Here is a 19,682-nt window from a genome sequence, read left to right as displayed (position 1 = left end):
CTCATGGTAGGCCTTGGACTGTGACCCTCAGGAGACCCCCTCACACCACTAAGGTGGGAGCTCTGGTCTGTCATGGCACAGAGGAGGAGTCCAGAACCCAGGCAGTCAACAGTCTGCCCTAGGAGCCTACTGGGAGAAGAGAGGGAAGATTGCCATCCTGTCTGTGGACCCCGTGGGAAGCTTTCTCCAGGTGAGCCCTTGGAAGGTACCCGGTCAGTTGAAGGTGGGGGGGCAGCAAGGTGAGTATGATTGGCTGGCCTGGAGAGAATGGTGAAGTCCAGTACCAGGCGGACTGGGGGAGGGGGATTACGTAGAGAGAAGGGCCTTGCCTATGACCGCTCTCCCCATCCAGGCTGCAGAATGGGCACCCTCACCCCTCATCCCGCTCTCAGTAGCTTCCATACCCACCTTCTGCCATGCCTCCCCCCACCTCTGTCCCCTAGCCTCGGTTCCTCTCTGAAGCCCTGCCTGACCCGGGAGGAAGCCTCAGAAGATGCCCTGGTGACCCTCTCCTTGGGCTGAACAGGAAGCCAAGTCCTAGAAAGGGGACAAGAGCAGCCTAGGGTCACACAGACTGTCAGTGCCTGACTCATGGGGTATCCAGCATGGGCAAGGATTCCAACTTAAAAAAAAGAAATGCCATTGACTGGCTGAGCGACCCAAATACACTATTTACCTTTTCTGTGCCTCGGTTTTCCCATGGGGCCTTTGGTCACTCTCTCCCCTGCCACATGCCTCCAGTAAGTCACCCTAGAACCCCAAACCACTCATGCAGGACTCAAACCCACTGTGTGCTGCAGACCCAGGTGAAGACACCTGTCAAGGAGCAGGTGAGGGCCTGGGGGGGAGGGAGGGAGTACGGAAGGGGAGATGGGTGTGGGCTGGGTACCCACCCGGGAGAGGGGGCTTCTTGTTGGGGGTGGGCACAGTGGGCTGGCTCTTCCAGTCAATGGGATGGGTAAACTGAGGGAAGGCACAGTGGATACTAGTAAGAGACAGGAGGAGGGGTTGAGGGAGGACGCGGGCCTGGGATGCAGGCGAGCAGGTGTAAGGGATGCATCCAGGGCCTGGTTGTAGAGGTACTGAATGTCAGCCCAGGTCCAGAGTGCTTAAACTCAGCTGCCAGTGAGTGTGTAGGGCAGTGGTCCTCAACCTTCCTAATGCTTGTGACCCTTTAATACGGTCCCTCAAATTGTGGTGACCCCGAACCATACAATTATTTCCACTGCTGCTTCATAACCGTAATGTTGCTACTGTTATAAATTATAATGTAAATATCCGATATTTCTGATGGTCTTAGGCAACTCTTGTGAAAGGGTTGTTCGACCCCCAAAGGGTTTGTGACCCACAGGTTGAGAACCACTGGTCTCGAGTCAGCTTGGGATGTCCTGCTTCTCCAGGAGGGTCCACTGTGGAGGTGAACCCTCCAGGCCCTGCTGGTGAATCACCAGCCCCTGAGTACTCTGTGTCTCTGACCACAGAATCCATGAGTGTGATGGTGTGGCGGTGGCCGAGTTAGAGTGATTTCTAATGTGGCAATCAGCACAGAAAAAAAAAGCTTTGTGTGAACAGAGGGAGCAGCCCATGCACAGAGCAGGCACGAAGTGAGCGTTTGTCTGAGAACCGGCTGGGAGATTCAGGAGTGGGTGAAAGCTGTGGAGAGCCCCTGAGTTTCTTTAAGTGGGGAATTAGACAACCCTCGCAGCCAGGGCAAGCTCCGTGATGAGCAGAGCCTGAGCAACAGGCACCAAGGGGCCCTGCTCAAACAGCTGGAAGAGTTTTTAGGTTAAGGCAGTGCGGGGACCTTTGAAGTCCAGGTTCCCAAGCCACTGCACAGGCCCCACCCCCTGCAGCCCCTGCTCGGCCTCTTCCAGGGGTCTTGTTCTGCCCGGCTGGCTCTGATAACTATCCTCTTCTCTGTTTGGTGACTTGAGGCCCGAGCCCGTGTGTTGGGCTCCTGCGGCTGACATAGGCAGGAGATCAGTCTGTGTGCCAAGGTGGGGGGGGGGGGGTTGGGGGGGAGGGGGACCTGGAGCCCCATAAGTCAGAGCAGAAGTGTGGGAGCCAGTGCTTTCAAGCTGCTGGGGCAGCGGAGGTTGACAATCACAGCATCAGCAATCATAGCTGTCACCCACTCAGGGCCTTTCAGGTACCCCATGCTGGAGCTGACCTGTCTCTTATTAAAAAATTATTTATTTTTATGTGTAGGGGTGTTTTTCCTGCATGTATGTCTATGTACCACACACATGTCTGATGTCCATGGAGGCCACAAAGAGGGCATCAAGATCCCCTGGAACTGGAGTTACAGACAGTAGTGAGCTGTCACGTAGGTGCTGGGAATTGAACCCATGTTCTCTGGAAGAGCAGCCAGTGCTCTTAACCACTGAGCCATCTCTCCAGCTCTGTCCTGTCCCCTAATTATAGGATGAGTTAGTCTATCACCCCCACAGCACATTATGGAGTCTGGGGGACCAGGACAGAGCTCAGCATCTGCATAGGGTCAGGTTCAGTCATCAGCAAAGCCAGGACAGGAACCTAGGTCTCTGGTTTCAGAGACTTGTCCTTGGCCAGCATCTTCCTTCAGCAGCTGATGTAGTAGGAGGTCCTCACTGAGGCCATGGAGCAATGTGCCCTCTTCCTGGGGATAGAAGGATGGGAAGGACCTGGGGTGCATTTTAGGGAACACCCTCTGAGGCAGAGGCAAGGGATGGCCTTCTCAGATAACCCTGTCTGGGTTCTAAGTCCACTTGCTTGGGTTTAACAGTGGGGGTGAGGTGGGGGCCAGAGAGCCCCTGAACCTACAGGCTGGGGTGCCCGGCAGTCACAGAGCTGGGAGCCAGGCCTTGCAGCTGATAGGCGAGGCCCACTGTATCAGAGCTTGATTGTATGGGACTGAAGCTGGCCTCCAGCAAGGCCAACTTGGGGCGATGACGTCACTTCCCCCTTCCCCTTGGGCATCAGTGGTATCTGGTAGCTGTGGGGAGGAGGCAGAGAAGAGGGCCAAGAGCACAGGGGTTCTGTGTTGACTGGCAGGGTGGAAAGGCCAGCTTGATGGGAGAGAATCTGCTTAGTTCTGGTCTTAGGAAGTCTAGGTCACGGGTCTTTCCCCCAGGCTTCCAGACAAGAGGCCGAGAGAGGAGCAGGGGCCCGTGAGAGGCTCCAGAGCCAGTGGTGGGATGGATTTTGGCAGGGTGAAAGACACACTATGTAGCTGGGAGTGTGACAGCCAGTCAGGGTGCTGCCCCTGCCTCTGGGGCTGAGTGAAATGGAACAGAAAGTCCTCCTTTAGGTCATTGGGGCCCAGAGGCTCAGAGACTGCCCAGGTTCTGCATCGCTGGGACAGGACCAGAACTCCAAAGGAGGTACCTGTTATGGGCTGGCACTGCTGTGAGACCACTGGGAATACCAGGGTTACCAGGGGCTCTCCTGAATGAGCCGGGGGTTCACATGAACCCCTTCACTCACCCTCACAACCACCATCCCCAGCAGGATGGTAGCAAAGCATCCCCAGGACACCGAGAAGAAAAATGAGGTCTCATGGCTTGTGACTACCAAGCTCACCATGGTAGGCAAAGGCTTGCCCTCAGCTCCCAGGGTGGCCAATAGGCCAACCATAATACAAGACACTATATGTATACCCTGTACCATCCACACCCATCTCACCACCCCGGGTACCCTGGCAGTTAAGGTGGCACCACTTTCTCACTGTGTAGGAAAGGCAGCCAAGCCCCAGAGACAGAGTGGCCAGCCATAGGAAAACAGGATTCTAGGTCCTCCTGGGTGACTTACGACACAGACAGAGACCATAGTAGCCTCATCTGAGTATACGGGAAGACGGAGTGGGACTGGAGCCTGCCTTTGCTTCCTCGAGGCCAGTCTGCCTGTAGCCGGGAGGTGGTACTACCCTGGACAGGACAATAGTGACCCTCCCAGTCAGGGTCCTCATGTGCTGGCTGCCTGCCTTCACTTTGTCTGCGTCATCTCCTGCGGCCTCCAACCCCTGTAGGAGTCAGAGACACCTGCCCTGTCAACTGGGCCTGTCCCAGGGGTGGCTTCCCTCCCAGACGCTGTTCATCCTCAGCTCCCTTCCCCTCCCCTACCAGGGAACATGACATACAGACAGTTAAAAGTCTTGTCTTCGAGCTGCTACAGCCAGGCCGGCTCCCGGCACTGTCGTTTCCCAAATGCCTTCCAGGCAAGGGCCTGGAAGTGGTTTGATATAAAGTGGCCACACGATCTGAGCATTAATCCAATGGGCATATTGGAGTGGATGTCAGTTTGCGACAAAGAGAGACGTTTGAGGGCTCTGGCCTTGAAGTAACAGAACCTCAGCCCCCTGCACACCACACCCCTCCCGTACTCCAGCCACAGGCCCTTTGCACATATCTCAAAGAAACAGAACCTCAGCCCCCTGCACACCACACCCCTCCCATACTCCAGCCACAGGCCCTTTGCAATGCTCTTCTCACTCTCCCAGATGTCCTCCCCTCGTTCATCTGCTGATGTCTACTCTAGTGCAATTTTCTCGGAGAAGTATTCCTTGACCCTAGACAGGGTCACGTACCCTGTGGTCATTTCTAATGGTGATCTGGCCTCCATCATAGAGAGTAATACTGGATATAGAGACTCATTTCTCAGTGCCAGTTTCTCCCAGGGCAGTGTGAGCTCTCTGAGGACTAGACCCACACACACTGTCCTCCGGGCCATGTGCCTAGCATGTAGCAAGCAGCCAACGAAGATCTGTTGGATGAGTGAATGGTTACATTCACCTTGAACCTCTCCCATCATCCTGTGGCATCCCAAACCCCACCAGGCCCTTCTGACACCCTGCCATAGCCCATGCCAGGAGTCTTGTCTTGTACAGACAGTTCTGGGCCACACTGAGATTCCTGTTTCCCTGGGCACAGTCCCCTGCCTCCATGAATGTCTCTGCTCTGGTTCCAGAGGTAGAAATCATCCCGATGGTGCCTGAGGTTTTTGAGGGTCCGTGTGGGATGACCCAGCAACAGGATGACCTGTTCGCTGGGATCTGCAGAGTCCTCCCTGGCTCCTCTCTGCCCTCAGCCCTGGATGCTGCTGACAGGACTCGGTGGTCCAGCCCAGTCCCTCTGTGGTTAGCCTTTGCTCAAGATCTGAGGTTGCGTAGTAGCTCTAGAGCCCTGGACAAGCCACTGAACCCCCACCCCCCAGCCTGAGCTTCCTCATCTGGAGAATGGCAGTAACAGAAGATACTTAACAGGTAGGAAATGATGGCCACATTATGCATGGGCTACAGTGGGGTCTCAGCTATGTGGCTGGGGCAGGAGTATTGCTACTGCGTCTGTAAGAGACCAAGGACATGGGTCTTGGTCCTCCAGGGCCATCCCAGCCATCCCCACCCCCCCCATCCCCAGCACAAGTGCTCTGGGTACCAGGTCTGGCAGCAACCCCAGCCATACTCAAGCTGCATTCTTTGCTTCTCAGGTGATGTGCTGAGCAGGGAAGTGCTCCTGGGGGATGACCCAAGCAAGCAACCAGAGCTGGGCTCAAGGTCATACTTTGACCTCCAGGTCCATACTCCCGCTTCCTGCAGCAGAGAGTACTGGGCTCTGTAGACCTCTAAATCCGGGCTACAAAACCCAGCCAGCAGAGAAATGAGAGGTTGGGCTCCACTGGTCATGAGAGCCAGCTTCCCCTGGCCACTGTCACGCCATGACTCTCCCCAGCACAGGGAACCACCACCACAGAAACAGGGCTGTGGCCGGGTGGAGGCTGGGCAAGCCCCTTGCTGCAGGCTCCGCTCAGCCTGTGGTGCAAATTAAAACATCTTCCTTTCTCTTTATAATTTTTCCCTGACACAACTGCCCATGAAACATTTTAATAACACTGTGGAAAAGGTCAGGGAGAAGGAATTTCACAGTCTCTGAGCAGGCAGCTGTAACTGTGGCCCCTTCTGAGGCAGACAAGGGAAACAGGAGACCTGGATCCGAAGGGGAGAATGGCCAAGATGGCCAGGTGGTTAGAAGACTGAGGGTAGGTCTCAAATGTGAGGGGTGGACCTGGGAGGCCAAAGAGGGGGTAATGTGGGGTATAGTCAGGAAACCTGCTACCTGCCAGGAGCTAGGCAGAACCTTAGGGTGAGCAGCCCCCCAAAAGGCAGGGAGGAGAGTGATCAGGACTAGAGATGGGGCTAGGTAGGCCTATGGTAGGCTCAGGCCTACTAACGCTCTGGTATCTCCAGCTTGAAGACCTTGACTCACGTTCACCAGAGACTGACAGAGTGTTCAGCTCATGCCTCAACCTCAGCCCCGCTCTATAGGTGTTCAAACCCGTCTAACATCTATAGCAGTGGTTCTCAACCCGTGGGTCGTGATCCCTTTCAAATCATGGTTGTGGGGGGTCACTACAACACGAAGAACTGTATTAAGGGTGGCAGCATTAGGAAGGTTGAGAATCACTGATCTACAGGAGTGCCAAATGCAAACAGAATTCTGCTCCCAGTAAGGACTCCAGGGATGCAGAGTACCCTGATACCAACAGGCCTGGGCCATACACTAGAACTCTTTGCCACATGGTCCTTGACCTATAGACATAATCACTGTTGCCTGCCTGGTTCGTTTATCACACACCCTTGCCCCTGACAATTCCATGGTGTGTGGGAGACGCACGTTCCCTTTGAGGCCCGGAGCCTTTCGTACATCTTGTTGGGTAGGGCCTAGGAGGCTGGAAGAGGGGAGGGTCCTGGAGCCCAAGGCGATGAGTGATATATTGCTGAGGCATTGTAGTGAAGGCTGGGGGAGCCCCGGGCTGGGAAGCCGTGGATTCCGAGAGCAGCCATGGCAGACTCACGGTTTCCATCTGACGGCCTGACTAGCTAAACATCTGTTTGAAATATTAATAACTGTCAGATGGAAAGGCCTGGGGGTGCAGTGTTGCTCCAGACCATCTGTCTACAGAGTAAACACACTTCAGGGTGGGGGCCTGCTACAGCAGGCGACATCCACTTGGAGCAAGAGATGGCAGCAAGGCGCAAGAATGGGGACGTGGTAACTTAACATATATTGAGTGCCTATGATGGGCCAGACCCTGGACTTATATAGTAACATCTACCATATTGATGTGCGCGGTGGCCAATTCAAATTTATAATAGATGCTTCTTTTGCCTTGTCAGCCCATCTAATCTAAACAGAACCTATCCCGAAGCCCCTGCTCCACTAAGGGAAGTGTGACCCACAGCTGGCAAGTCAGAGGCCAGGGTGACACATGTCCTGAGATCAGCTCTGGGGCACTGGTTGAGGCTACTGAAAAAAAAAAATATTTTTTTCCCCCACTAGCGTTAATAAACTAGTAAGAAATCTGGGAGGTGCTTTGTCCTTCTCAGCCACCATAGAGGCGCTGAGCTGGCTGCCAATTGACAGATTATTGTTTAGATGAACACCTGGGTACAGCCACGCCTGGACTCACCTCTACCTTTAAGTGACATGAGCTAATACTTTCTTGTCTGAACTGTATGAGAGTTTCTGCCTCTTGTGGGCAAGAGCCTTGACTGGTAGACACACACTAACTGCAGGTGGGCATGGGGGCTTGTCAAAGGCCAAAGGCATCTGAGGCTTCCCAGGCAGCATCAATGAGCCTGCTTGTACTCAGATTGGGAGGGTCATTCCCCTCAAAGATGGCCAACACCCAGCCCACTGATTAGACGTGATTTCTAGGGCTCCTGAATCATCTGGCATACGTGCCTTTCAAGGAAAAGAAATAAAACTGAAGTATCGCTCCCTATCTTATCCATCTGACCCATTTTCTCTGTCTCAAGGAGCATCTGGACACTGTCATTCACCAACCAACAGCCTCCGGGCACTTGGAGGCCCCCAAAACCCAGATGCTCAGTGTCCCTGGGAATATCCAAGTGCTTCTGGCCCCTGTGGACATGGGGACTTACCAGGACTGTCAGCACGGAGGTCCCCACGGTGATGTTCTCGTACAGGCTGACATTGTAGAGAGGCTGGCTGAAGATGGGCCGATTGTCATTTTCATTAATGAGGGTGATCTTCACCTTGGCATAGCCCACGTGGTCAGGCACACTCTCATTGGCAAAGAGCTAGGGGAGCAGAGCAGGGCTGCATGAGCTTCCATGCATCTAGGGAGACTTTGCCGTTTCCCATTAGACCTCTCCATGTCTGGGCTGGGTCTAACCCTAGAGTCAAGGCCCAGGCCAGCTGTGTTCTGTGAATCTTTCTGCAGAGCCTTCTTTAGGGAGGGAGGGAGGGGTACTGGGTATGGGGCTGGCCAGTATGGGCCACAGGGACACAAGCGGCGGGTCTGGTGAATTTGCCCCTATTCCTAGACTTCCTATCTCCTTGCCTTCCTTGAGGATTTAGCCTCTGCCCTCTCTGTTGCTTCTCTGGGAGATGAGGAAAGCTGGGAGGTAGGACTTAGAGAGATGCGATTCCACCCTCCCTAGCCAACCCTTCAACCTCCCCAGGTAGCCCAAGGAGATGCTGAAGGGGGGGGCTTACGTCGAAGTCATAGCGGTCCACGGTTTCGTAGTCCAGGGGGATCGCCACTCGGATGCGGATGTCTGCTTTCCCTTGGACGGAGGTCGGAGAGATAATGAAATGGTGGGAGTTGTTGCCCACTAGGTACACCTCGAACATGCTGTTCAGACCCTGGGGGAGAGTGAGGAAGCCAGTTGGAAAGTGTGCAGGTCAGGGGTTGGAGCCAGAATGGAGAAGCAGAGGGTGTTGGAGGGTGAGGCAGGAACAGCGCCTTGTTGTGCAGTGGGGGAGGCACCAGGCTGAGGAGGGTCTTCCTGCCCCATCTCTTTGAGTCCCGCCCTTCCCTTGGATAATGCTGGCCAGCTCCATCTCCACCTCCAACTCCAGGCTTAAGGAGGCTTTGGCTCTGTCACCTTGTCACATACTAAGTGTCCCTCTCCATGTCCCTTTCATCTCCCACCTCCTGGTCGTTTCTCCACTGTGGGGTGACAAAGGGGGAGAGGAGTCGGCTAGCATTAAAACCCAAGGCGGGTGCTGGAGAGATGGCTCAATGCTCAGAGGGTAGAATGAGCTTGCCGTCAAGCCCGAAGACGTGAGTTCGATCCCCGGGACCCACACAGTCGAAAGAAAGAATTGACTCCTGCCAAGTTGTCCTCTGACTTCCACACGCATGCTGTGCGTGGCCCATGCAGGCCTCCCCATCACAGACTAAATAAATAAAATGTAAAATTAAAAAAAAATAGAAGATCCAGGAGGAGATGAAGGAAGAAATGGAAAGTAGTGAAAGAAAAAAAAAATGAGGTGGCTAGAGTGGGCTGGGCCCCGAGAGGACAGGAAGAATGTGTTAGGAAGGACACAGGGCTGCTAGACAGGATCTGGAAATAACCCAGGGTGACAAAGGACACTCATGTGCCTCACTCCCTGGAGACCACGCTAGGGCGGCCACATCAGCAGCTCTAGTCCATTGCTTTAGGGTTCAGGGGGCAGCCTTTCCTTCCAGCTCAGTGTTTGACCCTGGTCATTTTTCCCTTAGGGCTTCCCACATACTAGGTAAGAAGGCTATGGCTCATGGAGGGGTGTGCTTAGACCCATCTCTTCCAGCTCAAGGGGTGGAGCCAAAGCTGAAGGTAGAGTGGAGGTAGAGTCTGCTGATTGAGTCTGGCCTTTCCTACTTCGCCTACTTCCCTACATCGCCATGGGGTGTGTACCCCCTCCTCCCTCCAGGAGTATCTGTCTGGCCCTGGCTACGAGTGTCCAGTGATCTCCAATCTGAGATGAGTCTCTGGCTCTTATGTAACCCATCCATCTAATGCTCCACCCGAGTGGACAGGTCCCTTGTGGTTGAACACAAGGCTGCCATGTAATCATGGCTTCCCAGGGGACCCAGGAGCTGGGGGCGCTCCCTTCTGCAAGCTCTTCACCAGGCATCTCCGACCCCTGGATGCCTTTCCATGCTGAGCTGACCTGGTCTCCCCCTCTGCCAGGGAAGGACTTCTGAGAAACTGCAGAAGCCAGAGGCTGGACACCTGAGTCCCCTAGAGCTTTCCACCTGCCCACCAGTAGGTGGGCATCTCCCTGGACTAGCAAGGTGAGGCACTTGTGTCTGTCTGTTCCCAGAGCCAGGGGCAACGGTGCCTGTCTCTGGGATAGGGATTGTGAACAGGATATAGCGACCAAGCACCATCAGCCTCTTTCAGCCTATTCTGGGGTCAAAGCAGGCTGCAGGGGACACTCCAGAGCTCCCAGCCCAGAACAGCTTCCTGGAGACTACTGTATGGACAGCGCGCTACTCTGAGCCTCCGGGGTTGCAGAATTTTAGGGTCTCTCTGGCAGGATCCATTCCATCAGCTGGAGGGGACCAATTAAATGCCTGAAAGGACACTAATAGCCAAAGGCAATGGAGTGTGACAGTTCTAAACAGGTGACACGGATCCTCTCTCCCCTGAACCCTGGACTCTTGACCACGGCATTCACAGGCCTGAGAAGGTGGGGGTGTCCGGGCTGTGCCTGCTGGGGCAGAGGAAGGTTCTCTGTGATGCTCCCCGCTCCCCCAGCCCTCCTTGCCCTTCAAGGCTCACTTACCAAGTTCTGTCAGTGGGAACAGGTCAGTCAGAGAGGCAGAGACAAGGAGGAGCCACAGGTGAGAGAGAAGGAAACAGAGAAAAGACAACGAATCACTGGTCAGAGTAAAGGAGAGGGGCCGAAAGGAATCCTGGGAGCCTAGCCTGTGGTCCAGGTCCAGAACCCTGAGGCCTCAGAGTCCCCAGCTGAGGCAGGGGTGCTGGAGGGGAGAGGAAAGAGGGTGGGGCATGAGCCTGGGGCGATGCAGGGAAGGTGAGGTCCCAGGAGGGCATGTTCCTCTCTGTGCTCTTCTCCAGTCCAGGGGACCCTAGGGTGAGCTGTGAGGTGAGGCGCCACGTCCCCACATTCTGCTTCCAGAAGCCTGGAGAGAAATACTGCAGAAATCAGCAACCACCACTGCCACCTTTTTATTTTCTTAACACTCAGGAGGAAGCCTGAAACTTTGGAAATGTTCCTCATTGTTTCATATCACTCCCAGGGACAGCCCCTCACCCTGTCCTCCAGTCCCTGTCCCAGGAGGCCCACGCTGTGAGGGAGATCTCTTAATGCACACTGATGATACAACCAGAAGCACATTCTTCCTTCCTCTTACAGCTCCACCTTGGTGATGGGCCCCTGACCATGCTCAGGAGCCACTGCTGACTGGGAGGGCAGCAGCAGACAGTTTTGAGTGCCTGCCTCCTGCCGGGGGCGGCTCTCAGCACTCGGGAAGTGGGAAGAGTTGCCTTGCCCTACCACCCATGTGTTTCTGTGTTTGTGCTGTTTGGTACAGGTGTTTGCTAGTGTAGGTGTGTGTGTGTGTGTGTGTGTGTGTGTGTGTGTGTGTGTGTGTGTGTGTGTGTGTGTGTGCGCAATTGTGTCTGTGCACGTAAGTGTAGAGACCAGAGGTGAACCACAGATACCTTTCCTCGATTGCTCTCCAGTCTTTAGTTCTTGAGACAGGACCGTTCATTGAACCTGAAGCCATCAGTTGGGCTAGGCTGACTGGCTTGCTTCAGGAATCCAGCTCTCTCCCTCCCTCTCCTGCCCCAGCGCTGAGGTTACAGGTGCATGCCGCCATGCCTAGCTTTCTTTGCATGTGGGCTTTAAGGATTTGAACTGGGGTCCTCATGCTTGCTCAGAAACCTTACTACTGCCCCAGTCCTTCCTCAGTTCTCTTAAAGGCTGCAGAGTGTCCCCATTGCATTACCAGTCTCCTCTGTGGCCACTCTGGAATTCTGGGAGCCCCTGACATAAAATACATACAATAAGGTCACAGCCTCAGCGGCTCCCCCTTACATCCTTTCCCAAAGGACAGTGGGGCATGGTGACAGTGAAGACCCCTCATGAGACATTTGGTTCAGAGAGGTTAGGTGAGCCACTTAGGGTGGCTGCAAGGTGTGGGGGGGTGGTGTGTGGGGATTAGAGCCCAGGCCCAGGTTCCAGGCCAGTGCATCCTGTCCCACAAGCAAATGGAGCTGGATTCTGATACACAATTCCCCCCACCACAGTGCTGGTGTTCGGTAAGGAGCATGTTGGCCCTGTGGTCAGCAATATCATTACCAGGGGTGACAGGCTTCTTGTTGCTAACAAAATGCCTGACAGAAACAGCTTCAAGGAGGCACACTTCATTATGTCTCACAGTTTTAGCTTTAGTTCATCATAGCAGGGAGGAGTTGGGGAGCAGAGTCGCTCACATCAAGGCAACCAGGAAGCAGAGAGAAAATGTTCAAGACAGCTGTTTTCGTCCATTGTCCTGACCCATGCCCTTAAGCCAGGGTCTCTCGTATCTCAGGCTGGTCTTCAACTTGCTATGCAGCTGAGATGACCTTGAATTCCTGATCCCCTTCTTCTCCCTCCTAAATTCCAGGATTATAAGTATGTGCCACCATGCCTGGTTCACTCAGTGCTGGGGATTGAACCCAGGGCTTCCGCCAGACAAGACAAGCACTCTACCACTGAGTGGCAGCCTCAGCTCCCTTTTCTTCTATTTTCATTCCATCCAGACCTCTGGGCTATGGGATTGGACTGTCCACATCCAGAACCAGTCTCCTCTCTTTGATTAATTCTCTCTGGAGACTATGGCAGACATATCCCCAGGAGTGGCTTTCTCAGAGTGTGGTACTTACTGGTATCCCACAGCATCTCCACTGCCATCTCTTGGGAGCTGGCTAGAAAGGCACATTTGTTGCAGAGATTACTTCAACCATGTCAAGATGTGTTACATTGGATTATGCTGCCTTTGTTAATGATGTAAAGATGTGCTACATTTTTTTATGCTTCATTTGTTTAACGATGTGGAGATGGGTTGCGTTTGTTTCACCTTGCCTGCCTAAGGCACCTGATTGGTCGAATAAAAAGCTGAATGGCCAATAGCTAGGCAGGAGAGGGATAGGCGGGGCTGGTGGGCAGAGAGAATAAGTAGGAGAAACCTAGGCGAGGAAAAGGAGGAGGAGGAGGAGGAGGAGGAAGAGGAGGAAGAGGAAGAGAACAAGGGAAAAAGAGAGGGATATGCCTGGGGCGAGAAGCCAGGCAGCTGCCAGCCAGACATGGAGACAGCAGGATGTAAGATATACAGAAAGAAAGAAGAAAGGTAAAAAGTCTGGAGGCAAGCCGGGCGGTGGTGGCGCACGCCTTTAATCCCAGCACTCGGGAGGCAGAGCCAGGCGGATCTCTGTGAGTTCGAGGCCAGCCTGGTCTCCAAAGCGAGTTCCAGGAAAGGCGCAAAGCTACACAGAGAAACCCTGTCTTGAAAAACCAAAAAAAAAAAAAAAAAAAAAAAAAAAAAGTCTGGAGGCAAAATGCAGATAAAGAGACACAGATTAAAATAACAGCTAGACTAAGGCTGAACATTCAAAAGTAATAAGTCTCCGTGTCATGATTTGGGAGCTGGTTGGTGGCCCAAGAGAACAAGCCTGGTACACACATTTGTGGGCCACTCACTTCCGGTTGATTGAACCAGAGCCTCTGGAGTGGGTCCCAGCACCCTGTTGGAACAGCTCCCCGCTCCACCGGATCTCAGTGTATGCCAACACATGAGGGCCTCTGGGAGCCAGCCAACACTAAGGAAGGAACACGCTTGAGCATTCATTAGGATGATCTGCAAGATGGGACAGGGGAGCAGAGAAGGTGGCAGAACCATAATTAGATAGGGTGTCCAGGTGCTGAAGCCAACCGTGGGAACTGAAGAGCCTCTTGGAAGGATGGCATGAGCTCTGCGCAGCACAGTGCTTTTGTATAAACCCTGGGGGCAGCCCCCTAGCCCACCTCCATTTTTTTTTGGAGTATGCATGTGTTTGTGCAGGTATGGGTGCATGCGTGTACAAGCATGGGTGTGGAGGTCAGAGATCCATCTCAGGTTTCATTCTCAAGTGCCTAGGGGGTCACCTTGTTTTTTTAGTACAGGCTTCCTAAGATCTGGGGCTCACCAATGTGGCTAAGTTGGTAAGGCTAGCTGGCCAGGGAGCCTCAGGGTACGGTCTCTATCTTCCCAGCAGTAGGATTTTAATCACGTGCTTCCACACCTAGCCTCGAGGTGGGAGCTGGGGAATCAAACTCACGTCCCACACTTATGTGGCAGGCACTTTACTAACTCGGCCATCTCCCTAGTCCTTTCTCTGGCCTCTTGATGAGACCTCTGTGGGTCTCAGAGACTACGGTCTGTCCTCTCCCGAATCTACCCCAGGGGCTCAGGCTTGGACCCCTCAGTTGTCAGGACCCGGTGTGCTACTATCCCGAGGCTTCCCAGAATCACCTCTGATGGTCCTCCTATCCTCAGCCTCTCCCTTCTAGAGGGCCAGCTCCTGGCAGGCCCAAGCTGGGACCTCTTATCGGCTGGGATGGGGGGTGTGAGAGAAACTCACCTCGTGTGTAAGCTGGTGCAAAACTCTTTAATTACAGCCCTGGCCTGAGAGCCTTTTGTCTCAATGGCCTCCAACTTTTTACCCCAACATGTGGGGGACACACACCTGTGTGACGTCAGCATTTGCCCAGCCCCTCTACAAGGGCCATAGAGGTCAGCTATTCAAGATATACAGCAAGCCGGGCGGTGGTGGCGCACGCCTTTAATCCCAGCACTCGGGAGGCAGAGCCAGGCGGATCTCTGTGAGTTCGAGGCCAGCCTGGTCTACAGAGCGAGATCCAGGACAGGCACCAAAGTTACCATGGAGAAACCCTCTGTCTCGAAAAGCAAAAAAGAAAAAGAAAAAAGATACCCAGCCAGCAAGGGAGGTTTTGAATTCCCAACCTCCACCCTCAGGTGTACTCTAAGCTGGCATGGAGGAGCACAGCTGCCCCCCCCCTTTCCCCATGCCACAAGTGGCAAAGAAAAGATGGCCTCCTCCCTCCCTGGGGAGCAGGGCCTCCTCTTCACACAGGTGGCTCTAGAGGGCTGCCATCCTGCTGCTAGAGGTGGCAGGAGGCATTTCCAGAGCTGTCAAGGGACAATTTTGTTGGAAAGGGAGATAAAAAAGGACATCAAAGGGGAGCCCAGTGTGTGTGGAGAGGAGCCTGGGGGGCAGGGGATTAAATTCTACTCCAGCTGCGCGAGGTGATCAGAAGGCTGATTGGTGGGGCCGTGGTCCCCAAGGTGAGCTACAGCAGGCTCCCAAGGCCGAGGAGCCAGCGGCTGCTGGCTGGAGACCTCTCCAAGGCTCGGTTTTATGTATCTTCCGGGAGGGGGCTGCACACTGAATCATTCCTAGCCCCCTGCTGGCTTTCCCCAATTGCTCTTGCTGACTGTAGCCTTCCTGCTCCCTGCCGAGGACAGTCCCTTATCTGCCGGCTGCCAGAAGAGGCGGCATGGACAATTCCCCTAACCTCACCCCACTTTCAGCTTCTGGAAGGGGAGGGCCACCAGGGGTGGTCAGAGCAGGTCCTGCCCTTACTCCTTGCCACTAAGCTCGTGGAACTGGGTCCGTGAATCTGCTACAGCAGTCTCCTGGTCAAGTGCTAGTCTCAGTTCTTCGTGGCGTGGGGTGTGCTATCATGAACTGGGCCTTCTGCAAATGCTGGTCCCTGAGTGCTCAAGCCCACGGGAGAGGAACAGGGCGCCTGCGGCATGACCTGATGTCTGTTGAGCATCCTCCATCCCTCTGCAGTACACTGGTTCCCAGAGTAAGCAAGGTCTCAGTGCCCATCCCTACCCACGCCCAGGCCTCCTCCAGGGCCTAAGGCCTGCAGACCAGTCCCTTGGCCCAGCACACACGTCCTGTTATGGTGACACGGTGGACTCTTTCTTTGCTCTCTGTTGCTGGCCATTGACAGTGCCAGGCCAGTGACCTGGTGGTGTGATGCAGGGGATGAGGCTCCGTCTCTCCGGAATCTTGGCTTCTCTGTTACAGGAAATGGCTTTCCCTTTACGGACCCCAACAGAACCCCAATCAAGACTACTGTAATGTTCCCTTTAAAAAAGATAACCCTAAAAATTGGGGAATGGCTGTATATAGCCCACTTTTACCATAAAAATCTAGATTCAATTCTGAAACTATTAAAAACAACTTATCACCTAAATTCAAGCTTTGGTCACACCCTCACGAATAGGCTTCCAGATGGGTATTTGTTGGGGAGGAGATAAAAATCCAAAATGCCTTCTACCATTTTTGGCCTAAACACCAATGGTATGTTCTATTTCTGACCTAGGATGATAATACAACTCTTCATTTTCAGGGCTCCAACCCCTAAACTTCCTTGCCAGTTTCTACTTCCTGTCCTCACTTTATCTATCTGTGAAGGGGATACAGTGGGGCCTGCCCTCTCTGACATGTGAACTCTTTCCTGAGACAAGCGACTCCTGGGAGCTCCATGGGCTGGTAAGAGCCATTTAACTTGTACTGAGACCCAGGATAAGGAAATTGGGGTGCAGAGAGGGTCCTCAGAGTCGGTGCCATGCTCTTTAGAAATACTGTATGGAGCTCAGACCTGCCACAGAAGAATCCTGCAACCACAAATCTGGTGGGGAACACCAAAGCTTAGCGGTGGTTAAAACCAGGGCTGGGGCGACGGCTCAGTGAGTGAAGCACTTGCTTTGCAAGCACGAGGTCCTGAGTTCGGTCCCCAGCACCTGTGAAAACATCAGGCGCAGAGCACACCTGTAATATCGAGAAGCACTGGGGTGGCAGAGACATAGAATAATTCCTGGGACCTGCTGGCCAGCCAGCCTAGCAGAGGTGTGAGCTGAAAGCCAACGAGAGATTCTGTCTAAAAAAACAAGGAGAAGAGAAGGTCCCCTGCCTGAGGTTAACCTCTGGCTTTCCCATACATGTCTCTACACACACACACACACACACCACAAACAAACAAGACTAAAACACCCTGAGGAGTCAGACCTGAGCCCAGACTCAGGCACCCCCCCTTTTAGTTTTGCAGTTTCACACAAATGATTTTTCTCCCGTGAGACCTGATTTCCTCATCTGCGAAATGGGGGGAAGTGCTGGCCACCTAACAGACTACCGAGGGCAAGCTGCGACATCCGGGTAGTTGCCTGGACAGATGTTCATCCCAGAGAACCATTGTTGTAGTTCTAGTAGGTGTGGGGTGGGAGGGGAGGCACTCCTGAGGAGGGCTGAGGTGAGACCTTGGCTGGGGTGGGGGTGGGAGTGGCAGGCAGAGGAAGTCCTGCCATGGGGTGTGTGTCGGGGGTGAGGGACCCTTCACTCCCACCCTCAGCAGGGCCTGCACGGTCCCTTGCTCTCTGTTGAGCTCATCCGAGCTATTGAGTGGCAGAAAATCAAAGCTGACAAGATGTGTTCTTTATCACTCCTTTGTCCATCCTTCCACTTAATTAATCCCAATCAGACATGGTGAAGTGGCCTTGGCACGGAGGAGACCCCCTCACCATGTCTCTTAGAGTCCGTTGCCTCTCCCTCCCACCTCTGAACCTACAGACCACTAGACTTCTGTCCTTGCCTGACTCAGGCCACTACCTTGCACCCACTGCCCCCAGGCTGCCTATCTGGATGACAAAGTCCAGGAGGCAGTAGAGGACCCCATGGAGGCCACCAACTCTGTCTCCAGTTCCCCTTGGGGACCAGAGATGGAACTGTCTCCCATGGTCAGTACTTGGGTCCCACTGTTCTTTCCTGAGTTCTAGGTCTGTCTGCCCCCACCCCAGCAGCTCAGAGACAAACTACTGCCTTGCTTCTCGCTTGCCTCCTACCCCAAGACCTGCCTTCCCTGGCCTCTGAGCAGCCAGGCCTAAAGCTGGGAATGTCTTCTCTGGAGCCACCACCCACTGATGGATGACGGGGAAAGATCTCTTTCCTCATGCCTCAGTTTCCCAGTCTATAACACGCTACTCTTGCCTTGGGGGCTTCTCCTATGCACTCATAAATTACTTGATGTCCTCCAATTGAAGCATTTCCTCCCACCCCATCTTGCCCTTCTCTCTCTCTCTCTCTCTCTCTCTCTCTCTCTCTCTCTCTCTCTCTCTCTCTCTCTCTCTCTCTCTCTGTCTCTGTCTCTGTCTCTCTCTCCCCCTCTCTCTCTTTCTCTGTGTCCCTTGGTTCATCCTTCCTTCACTTTCTGTCTGAAATGTGGACACTTAGTGTCACCCCCTCCCCCAGCCCATGCACACATTAAAACCCCAATCTCAAAGGAGGGCGAACCTTTGGGAGGTGACTTGTGGCGGGGACTAGAATCTTCCTGAATGGGATGCCAGCTCTTGGTGGCACTTAATGAGAGGGACCCCAGAGCCATCCTTGCCCTTTCTGCCATGTGGGAACACAGGCAGAAGTGACATCTACGAGTCAGGAAGTGTCTCTTGCCACACAACCAAATCCTCCCTCTCCTTGGTACTAAGACTCTCCTGCCTCTAAAAGGAGGCAAGTGCGCCCCTTTGTTATTCCAGTCCAGATGGACCAGACGCTCCCCTTCCTCTATTCTCCGCCTTCTCTTCTCCCCTGTGCGCACCCCCACACCCCGCCTATTCCCCGCTGCCCCAGGTTATCCATCGAATTCCACACACGCCTGCACAGATGGGATCAATCCGAGGCTGCCTTGCCTTCAGCTTATCTCTGCTCCAAATGATTGATTTTCCCTCTTTAAGAGTAATTTGCTGGCGAATTCCACGTATTGGAAAGGAAAAAAAAAAAAAAAAAGTCCTGTGAAATCTAATTCAATCCGACTGGCAGCTGGCACTTTCGGGGAAGAGCACTAGAGAGTTGTCATTTTCACCCCGGGTGGGTGTAGCGCGGCCGAAGGTGGCAGGTGCTCCTCACCTGTGCAAGCACACCTCCCTCCGCTTGCCCCAGCTCTTCGGGGAGTCATGATGTCCTCACACAGAGGCCAGTGGAAGTGGGTCTGAATGAACAGGTCCCATTTTGTAGCCCCTGGCCAAGTGCATTGTGGGACTCTCTCAAAGCCTAGCTACACACGGGGCCTTCAGTCTATTGCCTTGAGGCTGGCTTCCTTCCTCCCTCCCTCCCTTCCTTCCTTCCTTCCTTCCTTCCATCCTCCCTCCCTTCCTTCCTTCCTTCCTTCCTTCCTTCCTTCCTTCCTTCCTTCCTTCCATCCTCCCTCCCTTCCTTCCTTCCATCCTCCCTCCCTTCCTTCCTTCCTTCCTTCCTTCCTTCCTCCCTCCCTCCCTCCCTCCCTCCCTCCCTCCCTTCCTTCCTTCCTTCCTCCCTCCCTCCCTCCCTCCCTCCCTCCCTTCCTTCCTTCCTTCCTCCCTTCCTTCCTTCCTTCCTTCCTTCCTCCCTTCCTTCCTCCCTCCCTCCCTTCCTTCCATCCTCCCTCCCTCCTTCCTTCCTATCCTTATTCCTGAGCACAGATAGTCCGTACTCTTGGGACCCAGCACAGCACAGCTCATATGTGCTCCAGATACTTCGGCCCTGCTACCTCTTCACTTTTTCATTCTAGTTTGTCTGCCTCAGTTTCCCCACCCTGGCCACGGGTCGCATGCCAGGCTTGAATCAGAGACGCCTTTCTGTCATATGAATCCTGTATGCGTGCTGATTTACCACAGTGCTGTCATTTGGCCTGGAAGCCCCGCCCCCCCCCCCCATAGGTTCTGCTGACGCTGGCTCCGCTCACCTCATCTTTTCTGGGGGGGTGTTGGGGACATCTTCAATACTTCATAAATTAACATGCGGTATAATTAACATTTTTGTTCTACAGTTCTATGGATAATAATAATAATAATAATAATAA

General features: G+C 53.8%; 1 protein-coding gene across 1 annotated transcript in view; it reads right to left on the bottom strand.

Annotated features, from left to right (window-relative positions):
- Cdh23 (cadherin related 23) overlaps nt 1-19,682 on the bottom strand; it is a 379,482-nt gene that overhangs the window by 150,116 nt on the left and 209,684 nt on the right. Inside the window, exons 12-13 of the mRNA XM_052744906.1 lie at nt 8,496-8,645; nt 7,919-8,077 (exon numbers count right to left, since the gene is read on the bottom strand). Coding sequence (XP_052600866.1) covers nt 7,919-8,077; nt 8,496-8,645 — 309 coding nt within the window. The remainder of the gene's footprint in view (nt 1-7,918; nt 8,078-8,495; nt 8,646-19,682) is intronic.

The sequence above is a fragment of the Peromyscus californicus genome, unplaced genomic scaffold (genome assembly GCF_007827085.1).
Source record: "Peromyscus californicus insignis strain IS unplaced genomic scaffold, ASM782708v3 Scaffold_19__1_contigs__length_69161282, whole genome shotgun sequence".
Taxonomy (NCBI): Eukaryota; Metazoa; Chordata; class Mammalia; order Rodentia; family Cricetidae; genus Peromyscus; species Peromyscus californicus.
This window is presented reverse-complemented; position numbering and strand designations above follow the sequence as displayed.